This window comes from Mercenaria mercenaria, chromosome 14 (assembly GCF_021730395.1).
Source record: "Mercenaria mercenaria strain notata chromosome 14, MADL_Memer_1, whole genome shotgun sequence".
Classification (NCBI taxonomy): domain Eukaryota; kingdom Metazoa; phylum Mollusca; class Bivalvia; order Venerida; family Veneridae; genus Mercenaria; species Mercenaria mercenaria.
This window is the reverse complement of record NC_069374.1, coordinates 34,863,587-34,881,971: the sequence shown is the minus strand read 5'-3', so window position 1 is coordinate 34,881,971 and position 18,385 is coordinate 34,863,587. Positions and strand designations below refer to the sequence as shown.

The window sequence follows — 18,385 nt, the reverse complement described above, 5'->3', positions numbered from 1 at the left end:
TTGTACAATGTTCGTTCTTCCAATTTGTGAGTTCTCAGACATTGCAGTTTCTATAAAAGTTATCATTTTATCTACATTTCAAAAACAAGGTATTAGATATTATCTACACATTTTCTTTCTGTTGTCCTTATTAAATTGTACTTAGCGGCATTGGTTTGTATCATTCTCTTCTTATCTATTTAGGTGTGTACAATTTAGTTGACAGTTCTGTCACAATATTCTTTTCCTCTTTGTCCTTACTAAATTGTACTTAGCGGCATTGTTTTGTATCATTCTCTTCTTATCTCTTTAGGTGTGTACAATTTAGTTGACAGTTCTGCCACAATATTCTTTTCAGATCTTTGTAAAACGTGTTTAAAAATTTATTTGCGAAAATCGTGAAGCACAGTCCAGTTTTGGTGATTGACCCCTCTACAGTTAATCGCTACGCTTTACTATTTGATGGTGCGATGACTAATATAGTGTAAGACTACATGTTGCTTTTCTCCTAAATCCTACATTAAACGGACGGAGGAAGTGGAATTTGTTTTGCAGCTTTCTTAGTCGTGCCCTTAAAAGTTAGGCTCTTGGTGCTCTGACTTCAGACAAGTTGTTGAGTACATTGGTGTAATTATACCTTAGATTTACCTTAATTTTATGTTTTACTTAATAATATGATCTTGTATATTTTCGCTAATGTTAGAGCCTTTCTCAGCGGGGATTGTATTTACATTTAGTTGTCTAACTTGTTGAAAATAGGGTAAGTGCGAGGTTGCCATGCCCTTAACGCGTTTAACCTCCCCCTCCCCCCTCCCCAGTTTCCGTTTCCTTTATATAGGTCACTGGCCGTTTCAATGCCGTGCCCCTATTTTCAACTTGTTTTCTGTCTGTCTTGTATTTTGTGTTGCATATGTTGTCTTGTTTGTTGTTAGCGTTTCTTTCCTCTTTCTTCTCATTCCCCCTATCGCCCCCATCCTTTCCCCTTGCAACTGCGCTCCCTTGTTTTGGCATCCCCCCTCCCTTTACTATGAGTAAGTTAGCGTGCCCACCTTAGTCATGGCTGCCGGAATCCTAAGGCGGTGCCCAATTGTCGTTTTTTCCTGCTTATATGTGTGCGTTTGTGTGCTTGTGCGTCTGTGTGTCTTGGGCGATGCCCTACAGTGTTGTTTTATCTTACTTGTCTGTTTATCTATGTTAGTTAGTTGTGTGTGTGTGTGTATGCGTGTGTGTTTGTGTGTGTGTGTGTGTGTGTGTGTGTTTGTCTTTGGTACATGAATGTCTGCATTACTGTGGTTTACGTTGCAGTGTAACTGTGATTGAGGAACGTATCATTCCCTTTGTATATTCATCCATGCTCTACTTTCCCCATCAACCCCCTCCTCCCCCCCCCCCCCCCCCCCCATTTTTTCCCCTTCCCCCCCCCCCCCCCCCCCCCTCTATCTATATTTTACATAAACTAAAATGTACTTGTTAGATTTTTGAAGCAACCCGTCTGTAATATTTTTCCGTTACAGCTTCTTTTTGTTGTGGGCCTACTTTGCAAAACCGTGGCTCTGAGGCTGTGTTTATGGTGCTCTGTGCTTCTGGGAAATCTACCCTTACCTATTATCTTTTATCAATAAGTTCGTTTTCAGCAATATAATAATCGGTTGTGATATTTTCATTAGTATGTTTCTGTTAATGCAAATATTTAATTTCATGCACATTAATGTTTTGGGTTTTAGTGCGTGGTTTACCAATAACCACTTCTACATACTTTTAACTTCTAATGTTGCCTAGAAATGAAATTCCTTTCGTACTAAAACATACTGTTTATTTACTTATCACAGCTGATTTTATGATAAATTACTTTGACGAGATATTAAATAAATGGCAATAAGTTAACGTTTTCTATGTTGGTACATATAACATATAAATAAAACACGGTACGTTTTAGTCTTTATATCAACTTTAATCCATTTGACCACCACACGGTACAGATTGTTTTATTTGTTGTTTATTGAAAACCTTAGATAGACCAGCAGATACTCGTCCAAAAGGTTATGCTCATATTAATATGAATTATTATATATGTTTTAAAAGACAAAAAGTTTGGTTTTAAAATAAATGTGCAACTTAATTTATGAATAACAAAGTACAATGTGTTCTATTTACGCTGCATTTACAGTTCAATACGTTATATGATTATTTAAATAAAAGCGGTTAGAGGCTTATATTTCGATATTTATGTCATATAGAACAATTAAATATGAGCAAAGTATAATACTAAAATATATATGCAAGAGATTCATTTAACACAATTAATTTAATTTGATAGGGGAATTAGTTCTATCATAGATTGCGTGGTGAATATTCTGCGGTATATGTCGATTAGATACATATATTGGAAGCATGATAGCCTCATTCAGTTTCTAAGTATGATTTCCCATATTTAACGAATGAAACGACAACAATCAGTGAAAAAGAAGACCAGTCATATATTCATTCAGTTTTGTTTTAATACGTCTTAACACGGTACATTTCAGTAAGGGGATGAATGCTTGATAACGGAACTCGTGTTTCGACCTCTGTTTTCATTTACACTGATCTATCACTGAAATTAAACTGCGTCACATTTCCCTAATACTGTCGTATTGCTCACATGAGATACGTTGGATAAAGTTGGTATGTTAAAGTGCATTGCTAAAAGTAAGGCATAGAGATGTCCCTTTGTTGTTGTTGTTGTTTTTTTTTTTTTTTTTTTTTTTTTTTTTGTATTTCGCAGTCTATATTGACCAAACATCTACTTTGTATCTTAAAATTTACTATTGATATACGCCCGTTGTTTTGGTATTCTATAATCTATATTGAACAAAAACTGCTTTTATATAGAAGAATTACTGCCTGTAATATTTCTAACTCCCCATTTTCTATGAGCGATAACTCTACAACTAGACAAAGTAAATATTAAAAATGGGTAGTGATAATCGTTTGATACAACATACTGAGTTTTGGTAATGTATTGAGGCCGATCAAACATATTTGTATGTGTATACTACGATGTTTTACCTCTTCTCGTTGTGGAGTTATCGCTCTAAGAAAATGGTCATGATGTGCATCTTACTTTGAAATATCACGGGTGTATATAAAAACTTAAAGCAGCTTTAGAGATGGAAGTATGAATGACGGCCATGTCTTGTGATCCTAGAAAATGTTGCTTTCACATTTGTATATGTTATAGAAAATATCGTTGACTGACCTTCTTATAAAATTAAGTTTTGCAGAACAGGAGCTTAATGGAATAAATGTGAATTTGAACTCAAGCCTACCATGAAGTAAACACATTCGCGTGAGATTATCAATCAAATGAAATTAGTTTTTACATAGAGCGCATTTATGAGATACCTCCATAAAATTTGAAAATGAATTGAACAACACGACCATTTTTAAGAGTGATAACATGACAGCGACAAAATGTAAATGATCAAATTGAAGCATTCCTACAACAGTCATAAAGTACAAAGGTTATATATCATTTTATTACACAAATGTAACGAATGTTAATATAAGATAGATTAATGCCAGAAAAGTTGTTTGTTTTTGATGACCTCAAATGGAACAGGTATTCAAATTTATTACCTTTACGATTGAAACATCAACAGTATTTTATTCTATTTTATGTTTACAAATAATATTGATTGATTTAACAACCCGTGTACTTAACCCATTTTTATAGTACTTCGTACTGTGAAAGCATTCTGCAATTGTAATAAATTAATTATATTTGTCTAAACACGTGATCTGGCGTTGTGGCGTTCAAGTAAATTATTTCGGCGACAAGAAGTTCCCATTCAAAGTGAGACGGGTAAGTCCATCATTTTCCTATTTCGTAATAAAATTGCTTCACAGAATCAGTAGATTAATCCCATCATTTGAATATTTAGGACGTCCCAATGGGTGGATCTGTGTGCGAGAAGTGATACTTAACAAACGAAATAAAGTATATCAATTTAAACTTTTTTTTTAAATTTCAAAACATAAACACCACGGTAGACAAGTTGTGGAATCTACGATTCTTGTTTGATAATAAACAATACAATCATATATCGTTAGTGTTTACATTATACATTAAGGAATATGACCATGTATCTTCTGTTATATATTTACAATTAGGCTTATCCCTTGTCACAATGATTGCCTTTTACCGAGGTACGAGGATTCTTCGACTTGGAAAAACTGACAGCCCGTTGGTAAACGGTAAACCATTTACCGAGTCGATAACTTCTTATATATTTATTATTAAATCTGATAACTGGATGTTTTTTTTAGAACACAGTAGTCAAATTTAAACATAAGAAGCAGCTGATCATGTTTTCTAGTGTCATGGTCTTAATTTGTGTACGATGTTACTTTGTTTAAGACGTCAAAATACCATGACGTCACTGTTGTAGGTCAAAACGTATTCCTGACACCACCTACAAGCAAGTACGACTCATTAATCATGTGACTGTGTTTGGTTCAATGGAAAGGAATATGATATAATGTACAAAGTATAATATTTTTTGAGGAAGTAATACATTTTCTAACATTTACTGTATCACGATCCTAAGACATCGCTGTTACAAAATGGCTATGGAAAGCACTTTATTTCGAAGTATTTCAGGGGTATTTTAAAAACTTATTGCTGCTGTGTATGTCGTGTTACCAAAAGCTTTGTTTTATTACAACATCTATTACAATATCAATAAATTGTTAACTACCAATGGATATGGCGCACTTCCGTTTAAAGGATTTTATGAAGATACATCGTTTCGTTTATTATGATTGTTGTGTCTCTGTAGAAATATTCTATATAAAGGTTAACAGATGCTTAACGTTGCAAGTATCTACTAAGTCTTTCAGTGTTGTTATATTTTCTGGTCCTTTGGGGTAATGGAGTCCATTTAATTGATGTGTAATAGAGTTCCGCTTAAGCCGGTGCAAAGGGTGCATATTTCATTACCACATTACCACTCATGTACATACTCAATCAAACCGAGTCTGCTATTATTCTGCCTGTTTGCATTCTTTGCTTCCAAAGGTTCCATTCATGGATTTTATTGTAATATTTATAGAAGATGGTGGCATGATTCGAACCCGCGACAATGTAGTCTTTTACAAAGATGTTAGTTTTGTCTAGTTAAGCCAGTAGCAGAATTCAAACATGCATTGGCATAGTGACAACTGTTAGCAATAACGAATCCGAGAAGTCCCACCAATAATTCTGAAATGAAAAACACCACTAGGACAACTTTAAAGGGTTTCGTAAGTTTTTATTGACCAAAAGGATGTGAAATAAACCCAAATTTTTAAAAGCATCATGTAATTTAATAATAAAAGTTATATGGAAAGTTTTTGTTGGAAACTTGGTTTCGGGTCAGATAACAAATTAAACGTTCTCATGATAAAGAGATATGTTACATTGTTCGTTAGAAGACGTTTGAAGCGTTAAACCTACTCGTGTATAAATCTGATTTTGAAGCCGTTTGTTTCTGCAGTGTAAATCTTTATACCAAGTCGCACATATATTATTCAAGTGCTGCCACTCTAATTTGAAATTGTTATATGTTGAACAAATATGCCATTGGAATACTTTATTCAGTTTGAGATCTCAAAGAAAACTCGTGTACTTATTCGGATCATAACACTTAAGAGTTTGAAACACTAACTTGTATTTCTAAAAAATAAATTTAGTTCGAAGATTTTTAGTATCAGAAGCTTACACTGTTTTTTTAAAAATCGAAGAAAGACAGTTAGAAGCTGCACATGACTATAGACATCTGAACGATAGAGAAAAAAGCCCCATGATAAAGATATGATCACAATATTAAATCATCTGTAGATGATTGTTCTGCGCATGTGCGGCTGAGGTAATCTATTTCCGTTTCCTATAACAAGAAACAAGATTCAAGAAGCACTGTGTATGTCCGCGTTTCATTGTTCTGATATTTTCTCTTTCTTTGTTTAATTCTCGTATTTTTGCCAGGATTCGTTCTTCAGTTTCAGCAAATTCCGCCAATTCTCTTCTAAGTTCTTCTCGGAAAGCCATTTGCCATTGTGAGCCTTGGTCAACCTGAAAATACAGACAGATAAAATAACTTTCTCGTTTAATCAAACATTCCTTGCATTCAGTGCAGTATTGCTCAACTGGTTCAGCTGATCAATGAGAAAAAATGATCTCCTACAAACTGCACCTCTCATTGTCAGTCTGTACAAATGGTATCCGTATAAAACATTGCGCTTTTATAGTCAGTGTTAACGCGAGTTTTCAGTTAAATGCTAGTGAACTGTTCAAAATAGTACAAATAGTACTATCCAGGGTACCCACGTGACTTTTAGATACATACGGAGAACACGTCCTGATTCAGGTAACATTCTGCCTACTTGATGATTTTTCACGAGATAAAGAGCGTGCAAGACAGCAAAATGAGAACACATTTTGTTCCATTTTGGCGAAGTGTTTGGGAAAAGTACTCAATCTAGACGCTTCTTCCGTGTGTAAGGTATCCAAATGGCATGTGGGTTGGCGACATTAGATCTGAAGCAGACTTGTTAACGAAAGAAAGACGTTCTCAGGTATCTCAAGAATCTAAATAAAATGGGATATTTTCCGGATGATGAAATTGTAACGATATAAGAGCAAAGTATTTTCACTCAATGTCCCCTTCATCATAGCAAATGCTCTAAACAAACAGACAGAACTTCATGTAAAACAGCTGACGTGAAACTGTAATTCTATGGCTCTAAAACGTCACTTACAGCCGTCAGTTATACAGTTAAGACTTTCTTTGTACCAAGTTGAGACATTTTAGCCTTATTGCAATACACAGTAGGCATCAACATTTTATTACCATTATATGTCATAACTCCTCAATATCTACACTGACGAGATATGAAAGCGCACCAAACATATGCCTGAATATATTATTAACTACAAAAAAACATCACTTGAAATGTTCAACACATGCACATCTCGATACTCTATACTCATTGTGTTCAAATTTAATCAGCACAACAGACCGTAAAATTAACACAATGGGTATGTATGTATTGAACATTTCAAGGTGATACTTTTTGTAGTAAAAATGTTGGTTGCGTTTTCATATCTCGTCAGTGTATACATGTATATATGGATCTTTACGCGACTTGGATAGAGAAAACGACTGTTTGGTTATAGTCAGTTCCTTAATTGTTTTAAGTCAGCTACAATATAGATGATTTTTTTTTAAATAAAATCGAACTGGAAGTTAGAAATAACAGCAAACTTTTAATTAGGTCATCTTCCACCTGTCAAATTTTGTCAATAGATGAATTATTTTTCTCTCCCTTCTTCATACGCATTTTTGTAAGTATCTTGGAAGGACATTGTAGTGTGTAAAATTACTTTAAGTTCAATATCAATAGCTATGCTTGAAATTGTTCTGTGAAGCTCACTGAAATCACGTAAAGATTTCTTTTAATTAAGTTTATTGTTGGTAATGAAGGTGCAAAAGCTTGATCGTTTCCGATGGGAAAAGAAAATCATTAAGTTGAACAATAACGTTATCATTTTTGGAAAAGAACTAAATGTCTATTTCTTAGTCAGTGGAAATTCAAAACTTGGAATCACATTAATACAATTAAGTCATTTTGTTTACAAAAATATAATTTAGCTGTTCTGTATACAATATAATTCAATAAAGCCGTAATACAATTTAGCCTTTTTGTGAGCAATTATCGTTTGTGCTATGTATTTTGTTTGAAGAAATATCAATATACAATAATAATATAATTACAAAACATAAAGACAATAAACAGTTCTAACAGAAATCTGATTTTCTAAATTGCATCTAAACAATTGTGATTATAAAAAAACAACGTTTCAATTAAATGATATCTAAAGTGTTTAAAACACATCTACTTTACACTAATCAAACATATGATAAAATTAAGTCAACGAGTGCAACTAGCATGTATCAAACTGGTAGCCTCTTACACCAGTTTCTGATATATTCAAAATTTAGATTTAAATCATAAATATAACACGTGCCACCAAGTTATAAAGGTTCACATAAGTTACTACGACCAGTAATTAATCAGTTCACCAAAATTGTTTCTTTTATCAGGAACGTAAATAGCAAACTCTATTTCAGAATTTGCTATATAATAGTTGTGTATATATTTTAAATAAATTAACGTTTTAAATAGTATTGCGTGTTGCCCTTGAGAAATTGTCACAAAATATAGAATATCAACATTCTATTTTGGGCTAGTTTTGAATTTGAATCCAGCTCAGAGATTGAAATTGAATTTTTTTATTTCCTTTTTAAATTCGATCTGGCAATGAGCTGCGAGCAAGCCTGAACATCGAATTTTCAAAAAGTCAGCTTAAAAACTGAAATTCAAATTTTGGGCGAAAAGCAACAGAATTTCAATGCAGCTTTGAATTTCGGACCTTCTCAAAATTGGATATTGTGCTTTAATATTTGAATTTCGATCTAGCATTGCATATCAAACCAGCTCAACGGTCGGAATACATACTTTTAAGAAACTGAAACTCGAGGTGATAATGAAATTTGATCTAGCAAGACTATCGAAATTTAACTTTTCTTAAACAAAAAACACCATCCTGGCATAGAAATTCGAGCCTGCTAAAAAATCGAAAAATACAGTTTCAAACTCAGAAATCGTGCTGTCACTGAATTTCGGGATAGCTGTAACTTTTGAATCTGCTCAGATTTTGAAAACAAGGTGATTTGCAATCTAGGATTGCACTTAAAGCAAGCTCGATGGTCGAAATTTAAACTGTCCGTATAGACAGAGAGATCCATGCTATCACATCGATTATTTTTATCGTGAAAACGTGTTTTTGTATTTATTTGTTTGTAAAAGCTTGAAAAGCCGTCATTTGTAGAGTAATCTTACTCGAGATCATACAATGTTATTTTTGTGTTCGTTTTCTATCTACTGCTAAAGGAAAGGACAGTTTCTAATGTTGTCAGAACTTGATGTCCGACCCATTTACCCATTGATTATATATACTGAAATTGTTATTGTAATAACTTCATATCAAAGAATAATAAAATATAATTAAATCAAACAGTTTTCGCCAAAATGTTCTAATAAGTTTCTGTTTTTCCGCCATGGTATTATATATCAATGACGTTGTAAAAAACAATTCAAATTGTCTGAGTGAATATTTCTCTATAACATGTTTTGATAGTGCTTTCACGATTTTGTATTAGATTTGTCTTGCTTTATTTAGAGTCCTTAGCGAAACAAAACAACAAATGAATATAACTGATCAATCCAACTAGTGTCGCATCACCAGTGTTTCCGAAAAACGGAACGACAATTTCTAGCACACAGTTATTAGGGCTGAAAGACAGATTCAGGTTAAATACTGGACACATGTATCGTTGATCTCTTGATATTTCCAAGATATATTCGAGACATACATATTATTTGATTTTAGGGTGACGTTAATTCGACATATAAATCAATGAACGTTTCAAGCACTGCCTGTTAAAATTGTTGGAAACTAAATAGTCCTACGATACGGAGGCATTAGAAACATGCTTGTAATTACTACCTAAATAGTAGACATAGTAATAGAGATCAATCAATGACACAAATAATAATCCTTCCCTGCATTAACATAACACCTGTATGACACCAGTAAATAGGAAGAATGAAGTAACCGTATAATTAAAAACTTAGTGATAAGTCATTTTATTTCAATTTCAAATTTCAAGGTAAATGCTGAAGAGTTTTTCTTGTTTTTATATATGATGTGTGATGTGGTAGAAATAACATTATATCCAAAATTCAGCTTAAATAATGGATCTGAATTTATTTTATTAGACTTCAAACAATTTCCGATGTCATACAATAATCATGTTTTTGACAATTATTTTGCATTGAGTTAAATTCTTGGTATAATTGGGGATTAAATGTTGATCAATGACTTGATAGGTAGGACTACCTGCAAGAGGGGATAAATTAAATAAAAAGTTTAAGAAAATCTTACACAACATGCTTCAAAATGATCAAATCAAGACTTATGTATTATATTCGATCTTAAATGTTATATTAAAATAACCAAACTTAATTTTTAAATTGCTTTTCATAATTTAAAATTTTAGGCACTATCTCAATAAATAGGCACACCTTTGTAATTCTAGGATATCAAACGAACCATTACAGATTTTACTGACGGGTCACAATTTGAATAGTTACACGTTAATAAATTTGCAACTTTTCCTTAGTTACTGACTGAAAATGAAATAAAAAGCTTAATTAAAACAATCACAATAGTCAAACATTGCAAATGTCTTCATAATATCCAAAACGAAAATGTGTCCTTTAACCACCATTGTTAGTCACGACCACTTACAACTGATTTTGTTCAGTATCTGGTAAGAATGAATGAATGAATTAGCTGGTTATTACACTAAAAGCCACACATTGCCTAAAAGAAGCCAACTTGGAAACATGAACCTAACACATCGCTAAATATCACTAACAGAAGAAATGCAAAATTCTAAACTTTGATTTGAAAACCGTGTGAAAGAAAAATTGCCAGCCTATAGACATGGAATACACTGTGTCTAACGTTACTGATGATGAACGCTGTTGGAAACAAAGTATACAACCGTTTGGTTAATTGTTTCTGTGACTTTCGTCTAATTAATTTAATTGTCCTATTTTGTGAGTACATGTATCCTCATATAAATCAGTTTCGTTCAAAGTTAATGGATGTGACGATTATATGCAAACACTTTCAGGCATTTTCATCAGTCAAAAATATTTGCTTTAGCTTCATTATCAACCTTATTTGTATAATGGAAAATTCTTCTGTGTACGCAATATGACATCGAAAATGCATTTTCAACAATCTTTGGATCTTTATAATAAAATAGTGTTGTTGTGAGAATATGTATTAGATCTTGTCATGAATTGTGCATTACAGAGGGGAAAAAGTTGCTCTAAGTTCTTTTTTAATTTTATTAATAGGGAAAATATACAAACTTTCACGGAATGTTTAAAATGAATTATTGATAAATATGATGAACACTCATTGTGTTTCCATTTTATTTTATGACGCAGAATTTACAAATGTTATACAAAAAAGTGATACGTTTTGCGCCTACAGTACTGGTGACACATGAGAGAGTCTGGTTGTGTCCAAAGTGCGGCTTGAACCCACTTGAAAGAGAGCTCATATAAATTGCAATATTGACCTCAAAAGTTGTTGACTACTTACAAAGTTTTCTGCGTGATATACATTATATTTTAAATTCACGTAGTTTCCATTCATTTACATCTTAATTGAAGATTTTTGTCACACGGTTTACTTTAGAAAGACAAACTTAACACCACGTAATACGTTTGTGACATTATCTACTTATCTACAGAAATGACGGCGCTCTTTCATGAATATGAAATATTTTGTTGTGTCCATACAAAAATGAAATATAATTTTGAATAGAAGGATTAAAATGAATAGATAATTTCAGAATATTGAACAAAACAAAAGTTTTTGGATGCGAAATGGCATTCGGTAATTTCCGTACAAATACGTATTCTCCGTTTGCGATTTCGGCATTTCCCGGTTTGTAATGGGGAGTTGTGTATTCATATGAACTATATTTATGACCGAAAAATGCCGAAGACATAGAAGAATACATATACATAACCGTACGGACATTGCCGATTGTAGTTTCAGGTTCTGTACCTTAATACTTGTTTTCGTAAAAACAGACAATATGTCAAACTCTTTGTAATTTTACACATTCAAACTTTCGTTTTGTTTTGTTTTTGTTGTGATTAGCGCAGCACTGACGCAATATTAGGTCATATGGTGACTTTCCAGCTTTGATGGTGGAGGAAGACCGCAGGTTCCCCTCAATGCATTAATTCATAATGGGCAGTCACCTGGGTAGAACCACATTTTCCGTAAGCCAGAAAGCTGGCTTCCTCATATGAAGAATTCAGCGCCACGAGTAAGCTTGGGCTTACATAGGTGAGGGGTAATTGGTTCTATTGTCAGCGACCTTAACCACTCGGCCACGGAAGCGCCTCAAACTTTCTACCCATACCGTGACCGTGTACTACGTCAAATTGGAAAAAGTAAACCATCAAATAACCTGTGCAGCAGAGTGGTGTGGAAGTTATTTTGTTTAATCGAGATGACGTTCAGATTCTCTTAGAAAAGTATGTAGGTTTATAGTAATTATTTTATTCAATTACATATAATCGCATATTGTCATTTTAAGCAGAAAAATCAAGCAATTCATTATTCGTCTAACGATTCAATTTGCAGTGCATTCATTTCTTGGACAAATATTATCAAGATACAATCACTCCTTGTGTGCAATTACCGCCGTAACATCCATGATAACGACGGGAAATTACTTTTTGTGCTATGAATAATTTGATTTTTTACAGCAATTAATTGTTGTGTGTCGTTTTTTGTCAGTTGTTCTAAATTAACATGAAAGTAATAAATAGCTTTTTAGAATGATGCAAGCGGTTCATATTACAATAATTTGATGACGACGCACGCAATTTACTTCTTTAGACCAATCGGCTCACTTCCTCCATCGCTTAATAATAAGTATCCAAGTTCTATTCAGCCAATATTTAGGTATAGTTTATAATAGTTTTCAAACCTTGATTGTGCAAGAACTCTGAAGTACTAGCGTATTGCTGTGAGGTGCGGTAGTGAGCTAAATGGGCTAGGGACTGTTAACTTCCGCATGCAGCGGCAACCGTTAACAAAAATAATTAGCAAAAGAAGAAGAAAAAAACCTTTGTTAAAAAGCAATCAATTATTCTGGCATGAGACATGATTTTTAGCGATATGAAATTCAAGATTTAAGTCAATCAAAATGAAAAAAAAAACGAAAAAAAAAAAACGCATATTAACTACACAATCTGTTCTAATTACAAATGGCCGAAATACGGACAAGACAATTTTTCATTACCGCCTCTGTTACTCTTGAATTAGGCATGATGTTTTTAGCACTTAATTATTTATAAGTGCGGGAAATACTTTAAGAAACCCTACCGTCTTGCGATTCTTTTATCATTAGAATTAGCAGAGATGAAAGGAAATATGAATAGGGATTGTTAGCAATGGGTTTGTTCAATGCAAAAATATAGCTACAATGAAAAAAATGTTTTTAATATAAAAACGCCCCTCAGCGATAGTTACATGACTGTTGCTCAGACTTTACCTGGTGCGTTTCGTAACGTTCTACACAGCCTACATTTTTAATAATTTAAGAAACTTATAACATCTAATTCCTTTCTAGGTTTTTAAGGAAATATTTTCAGTATTTAAATATCAAAGAGCTGTACCAGCTAACCGAATAAAAGCAAATTAACAGAGTGTTTGGTATAAGAGTACTGCGTACACGTTTGTTTGAGTTTGTAGGGTTTTTTTTTCTTTGTTTTTCCCCCAGTTCTTCCTCTTGTGTTAGTTTTACATCTGGTTACTTTTTAACTTGTTGAGAAAATCTGGTCATCTTGGTCGCTGCAGTGATCTTTTTAATATTTTACTAGTAACTTAAAAACTGACTATGACCTAATGCTAGAATAAGTCCCAATCGTTGCTGAATATGTGGAATCTGTATTAAATAGAGGATATTTGTTTGTTTGCAGTGTGATATCGAAATATATCTTCACCGATAAGGGAGACAATAGAATATTTTCACGAAGGCGGAGCCCGAGTGAAAATATCAGAATTTTCTCCCTTATCGATGAAGATATATTTCGATATCACACTGCAAACAAACAAATTTTCTTTTTATTTTATGCTAATTGGTGAATATCAACAAATTTTCTGTTTATTACATGTTTACATGTTCAAATAAGACCAATACTTCATGATGATATTAGGATTTATTTAGGCTACCGTGTTACATATGATGCATCCGCTAATTTATCATGGACACTCAGGCATAGTCATATCGAATATTGGTGATTAGGTCCGTTAAATCAACACGACGCCATTTTGTTTTTAAAAACAAAAACTACATTTAAAACATTTTGTTAAAAATGCACAATCCGCGGCCAACAGACAGAAGTTAAGTACCGGCAAGCAATTTCGGTCATGGCCGTCAGTCGTTGAATAATTCGGAAGATTGCTTGTTTACAAACGCTGATGTCATTTAATAAAACAACGAAAACTAAACCAACTGGAATATTCGAAGTCATGAATCAAGATGCAGATTAAATATCATCATGGATTAAGGAATATTGGTTATGAGCTGTAACTTAACGAATGGATGGAATTGGACAACTGGTGGGTGGGGAAGAACTTCGACGAAAATGCTGGCATATTACGTAAGGCTGAATTGATGTCTTGTGATAATAAACTAAGACAACAACCAACTAAATGTGCTGTCGCCAGTAAAATCTACCATACGATAATGAGGAACCGATGTAAAGTGGAGGAAAGACGTATCTATAGCTACATAATTTAACGGCAAGGCCAAGCAACCGAGGTAACATTACATGCATAAAATACTCACAAGGTTGTCATGCAGTATTTATAGACAGATAGATAGCATTTCTAGAGCATTATCTATTATACTACTGTTATTTCTTTTGTAAAGTTTGTTATAACTAGTTTGCCCTAAGGACTATCTAGCTGTACATGTCTCCTGTATGGCTTGAATGTTATGATAATAATAGGATACCAGCAATTATAAAGGCAACAAAGGGAGTTAATTATAGAATATATTTCAAGGGAGATAATTTTATCTGAAAAAAAAAGAAGTTCGGCACTGTGAATGATATAGAGAAATATCTCACTGATATTTTTCAGTATTTCACCAGTAAGCATAAAATAAATAGAGGATATTTGTTTGTTTGCAGTGTGATATCGAAATATATCTTCACCGATAAGGGAGACAACTGAATATTTTCACGAAGGCGGTTGCATGATATACTTTGACTTTAGTTGTATTTGGTGACCTCTCAGTATTTAAATAATAAAATGAATCAATTAACTACATTTTATTGCTGATTCTGAATATAAAATAGAGAGACTTAATATATTTCACTGATAGCTTAGTTATTTCAATGTAGTCATAGATGTGACAAAAAGAACGAATCTGGCGTAACTGCACAATCAGAAACGATATTTCAGTCTTGTGAATTCTGTTTCGTAAAATATCAAATACTGGGCAATGACAGCTTAATGGAATGCTGAAAACAATCATTTATGCATCTCTTTCAAAACAATTATATCACGCAGGGCCGCATAAAATGACAACCCTATCATTTAAGAATATCTTAAACTTTGCAGGTTAAGTGTAAATATCGACACAATTCTCATTAAACAGCTTTTGTTGGTTTTGTTCTAAAAGATTTTATCTGAAACGAGAGCCACTGATGAATGCCTCCTTTATGTTTTGAAACAGAATTGATAACGCTGTTTGTAACGGTTGTCAAATCCACGCTGCAATCGAAATCACAGATGCCAAATGAAATTTATTATTGTTGAAATCTGATTAAAAACAATGACACACTCAACAAGCATAAGTTGCTTCGTTTTTATGACCTCGGTGTCGAAGATCCAGAAGGCATATAGCGTTTGAAATGATCGTCCGTCTGTGTGTACTCAAGCCAATCCTCCTACAGTTTCCATCTCGTTCAAATGAGGAATTAATCAATCATTAGTTAAGTATTATAACCAGTCTTTACACAATATTTGAAATTTTTATGTACTGTGTGTGGATATATGCATTTATTTGTTCTAGAGGTACCTTGCGTCAATACATTCTATTTTTATTTAATTACAATGTTGATGTACTCAACAGGTGAAATTCGACGCTGTTTTTATTTAACATTAAGTCTTGTTTTCCATGAATTGGATATTCAACAATATTTGACTACATCTTTATTTAAATACAGGTATTGGTCACATTTAACGAAGCTGTATGAATCCTCAAAATGTCAACAAAGGGTTCACTCGAACATCTACAAACTTAATTAATTGCGGAAGCAATACACAATTGTTTGTAATTGGTCCACAGATATTAAGCGCCAGTGAAATTGTTTACTCTCTAAACACGGCGATCTCTCATGTATTATTCAAATAAATGATCCGATTGGGGATTGGGGGGTGGGGGGCGTAATTTTAGTCGGTGTATTGCTTGTATTGCCATTCATGCTTTACCAAAACAACCTACCGTTAGTTTACTTAATTGCATTTGACTATCCTGTTTCATATTAGCAGGTACTATCAAACCGACAGTACAATTCTGGGAGCCGGAACTAATAACGTTTCAAGAAAGAAATTTAAATGCTTTCCGGCATCGTGGATTTTTAATGCTATGATTAATTATCAGATATTTTCGTGGCTCTACAACCACATAAACTATTTATAAAAGAAATCATAATCTAATTTGATACTCCAATAGACGCAAATATCAGAAATTCGTGAAATTAAGTCTTCCATGATCGGAATAATTTGCATGATGATAAGACGGGCAGACAGACAAAAGACGCACGCATTACAGTATTTTATCGAATGTAAACTACAAAAGTTCTCACGCAATACCATGTTGAAACAATTCAGTGCTTAAAAATAATCTTCCTAAACGATAATTGATATTATCCAAATTGATAACGCTGTCAGCAGAAATGCTTTTAGTTTTTATGCATACAATTTCCAGCTGACTTATCTATTAAAGTCTTCGCTTTAAAAGATATTTAAAACAAATCTAAGACTTCCGAGGAAATTGTTAGCACGGTAAACATAACAGCATAACAGCAACTACATATGTCCATAACCCTGCTGCGATTCGAATTTTAGCAAAACGAGTGCACGTTTTCAAAATGTCGATATGTAATTTGGTTGTTTGTGTATACATGTACCCTCGATTAAGTACATCCGCTTATCGAACAGACCAACAACTTGCCCCTTTGACCTTGAAAAAAAACCCACACGACAACTTATTCTACGTTAAATACATTTCTCCCAGGTATTAAAGGTAATGGAATTGAGTTAGTTTAAACATATGTTTTGCCTTTACTGCATGTATTTATACAATTTTATAACATGCTTGAAATACAACGTCACGTGATTATAGCAAAAGGGCCGGGTCACAAGTGCTTTGGCAATGAGTAGCACAGACACTTAACGTATAATCATGGTAACATAGTAATATACAACGTTCATATACTAATCAAATGCGAAATATTGATAATATGCTCTTATTATAAACCGTTTACTGTTTCATTAAAACCTTTTTCCAGTATATCATAAAAGTGTTTTTCTTACTTTAAATTTCTGCTGTTAGAATGATAAGGGACACCTGGGGTCTTCCTCCACCATCAATGGTAGAAAGTCGCCATATGACCTATAATAATGTCGGTGCGACGTTAAAAATCCGATCTTCACAGCAACATCTTAGTTATGAATAAGGAAAGTAGAGGATACACAAAACATAACTATATGTTAAAATAAGAACATACGAAGATATCGGCATTTATGACAACGACAAAAATAACTACGGTTATTTGACATTTTATATAATGCTGAAAACGTCCATTTTTGCTTTTTCCTTTCAAGGCGAGAGAACGAATAAATCATAACACTATCATCTTATGATATCTTCAAAGCTGTAGGTTGTCCACCTTCACCAAAGAGATATTTTTTGGTGATTTTTAATCCAAAATTTTTATATCTGAAACGAGAAACAATTATACAAGTCTTGTTTTTAAAATCATAACACTATCATTCTATGATATCTTCAAGTTGTAGGCTTCGTGTAAACATTTGCCAATTTTTCATCAGAGGGAATTTTTATTTTTATTCTGACTGAATTTATCTGAAACGAGAGACAGATATGCAAATCTTGATTATCATACTGCCAGTATGAAAGAGCTGATACTGTAAAATCATTTAATTTCTTGGGCATGAAATTTTCGTGGTTTTGGTCAAAACGGCAATTTCGTGGGGATATGAATTCGTGGATTTCAACTTTTGAATATAAATTGAATGAGAATTTTACTTGTTCGTTGGAATTAAATTTCGTGGATTGGCTCAACCACGAAATCCACAAAAATTAGTCCCCCACGAATATTAATGATTTCATAGTATACAAGTTTTATAATGGCTGTGATACATGTGTTGTCAAAAGAAATGTTAATGCCGGCCTAAAACAATACCGTTTGATTATTTCGGCTATTTTATTTTACAGTCAATGGCCATTTGCGTTCTGGCAGAGTGGCAGGATGTAGTACACACATGATAGTTGAAAGTTACATTTTGTTTAAATTGATATCGTGCTATAAACTCTTTGACCAAGCTGTCTTCTGTCATTTATGGTTCTGTCCGGAACTGTGACTATAATTGTAACAATCTTTTTTCATCTCTCAGAATGATCCT

At 33.2% G+C, this 18,385-nt stretch overlaps 1 protein-coding gene across 1 annotated transcript in view; it reads right to left on the bottom strand.

Moving 5' to 3' along the window:
- Positions 1-5,249: 5,249 nt before the first annotated feature.
- LOC123528163 (uncharacterized) overlaps positions 5,250-18,385 on the bottom strand; it is a 56,839-nt gene continuing 43,703 nt past the window's right edge. The window contains exon 2 of the mRNA XM_045307901.2: positions 5,250-6,070. Coding sequence (XP_045163836.1) covers positions 5,873-6,070 — 198 coding nt within the window. The 3' untranslated portion in view covers positions 5,250-5,872. The remainder of the gene's footprint in view (positions 6,071-18,385) is intronic.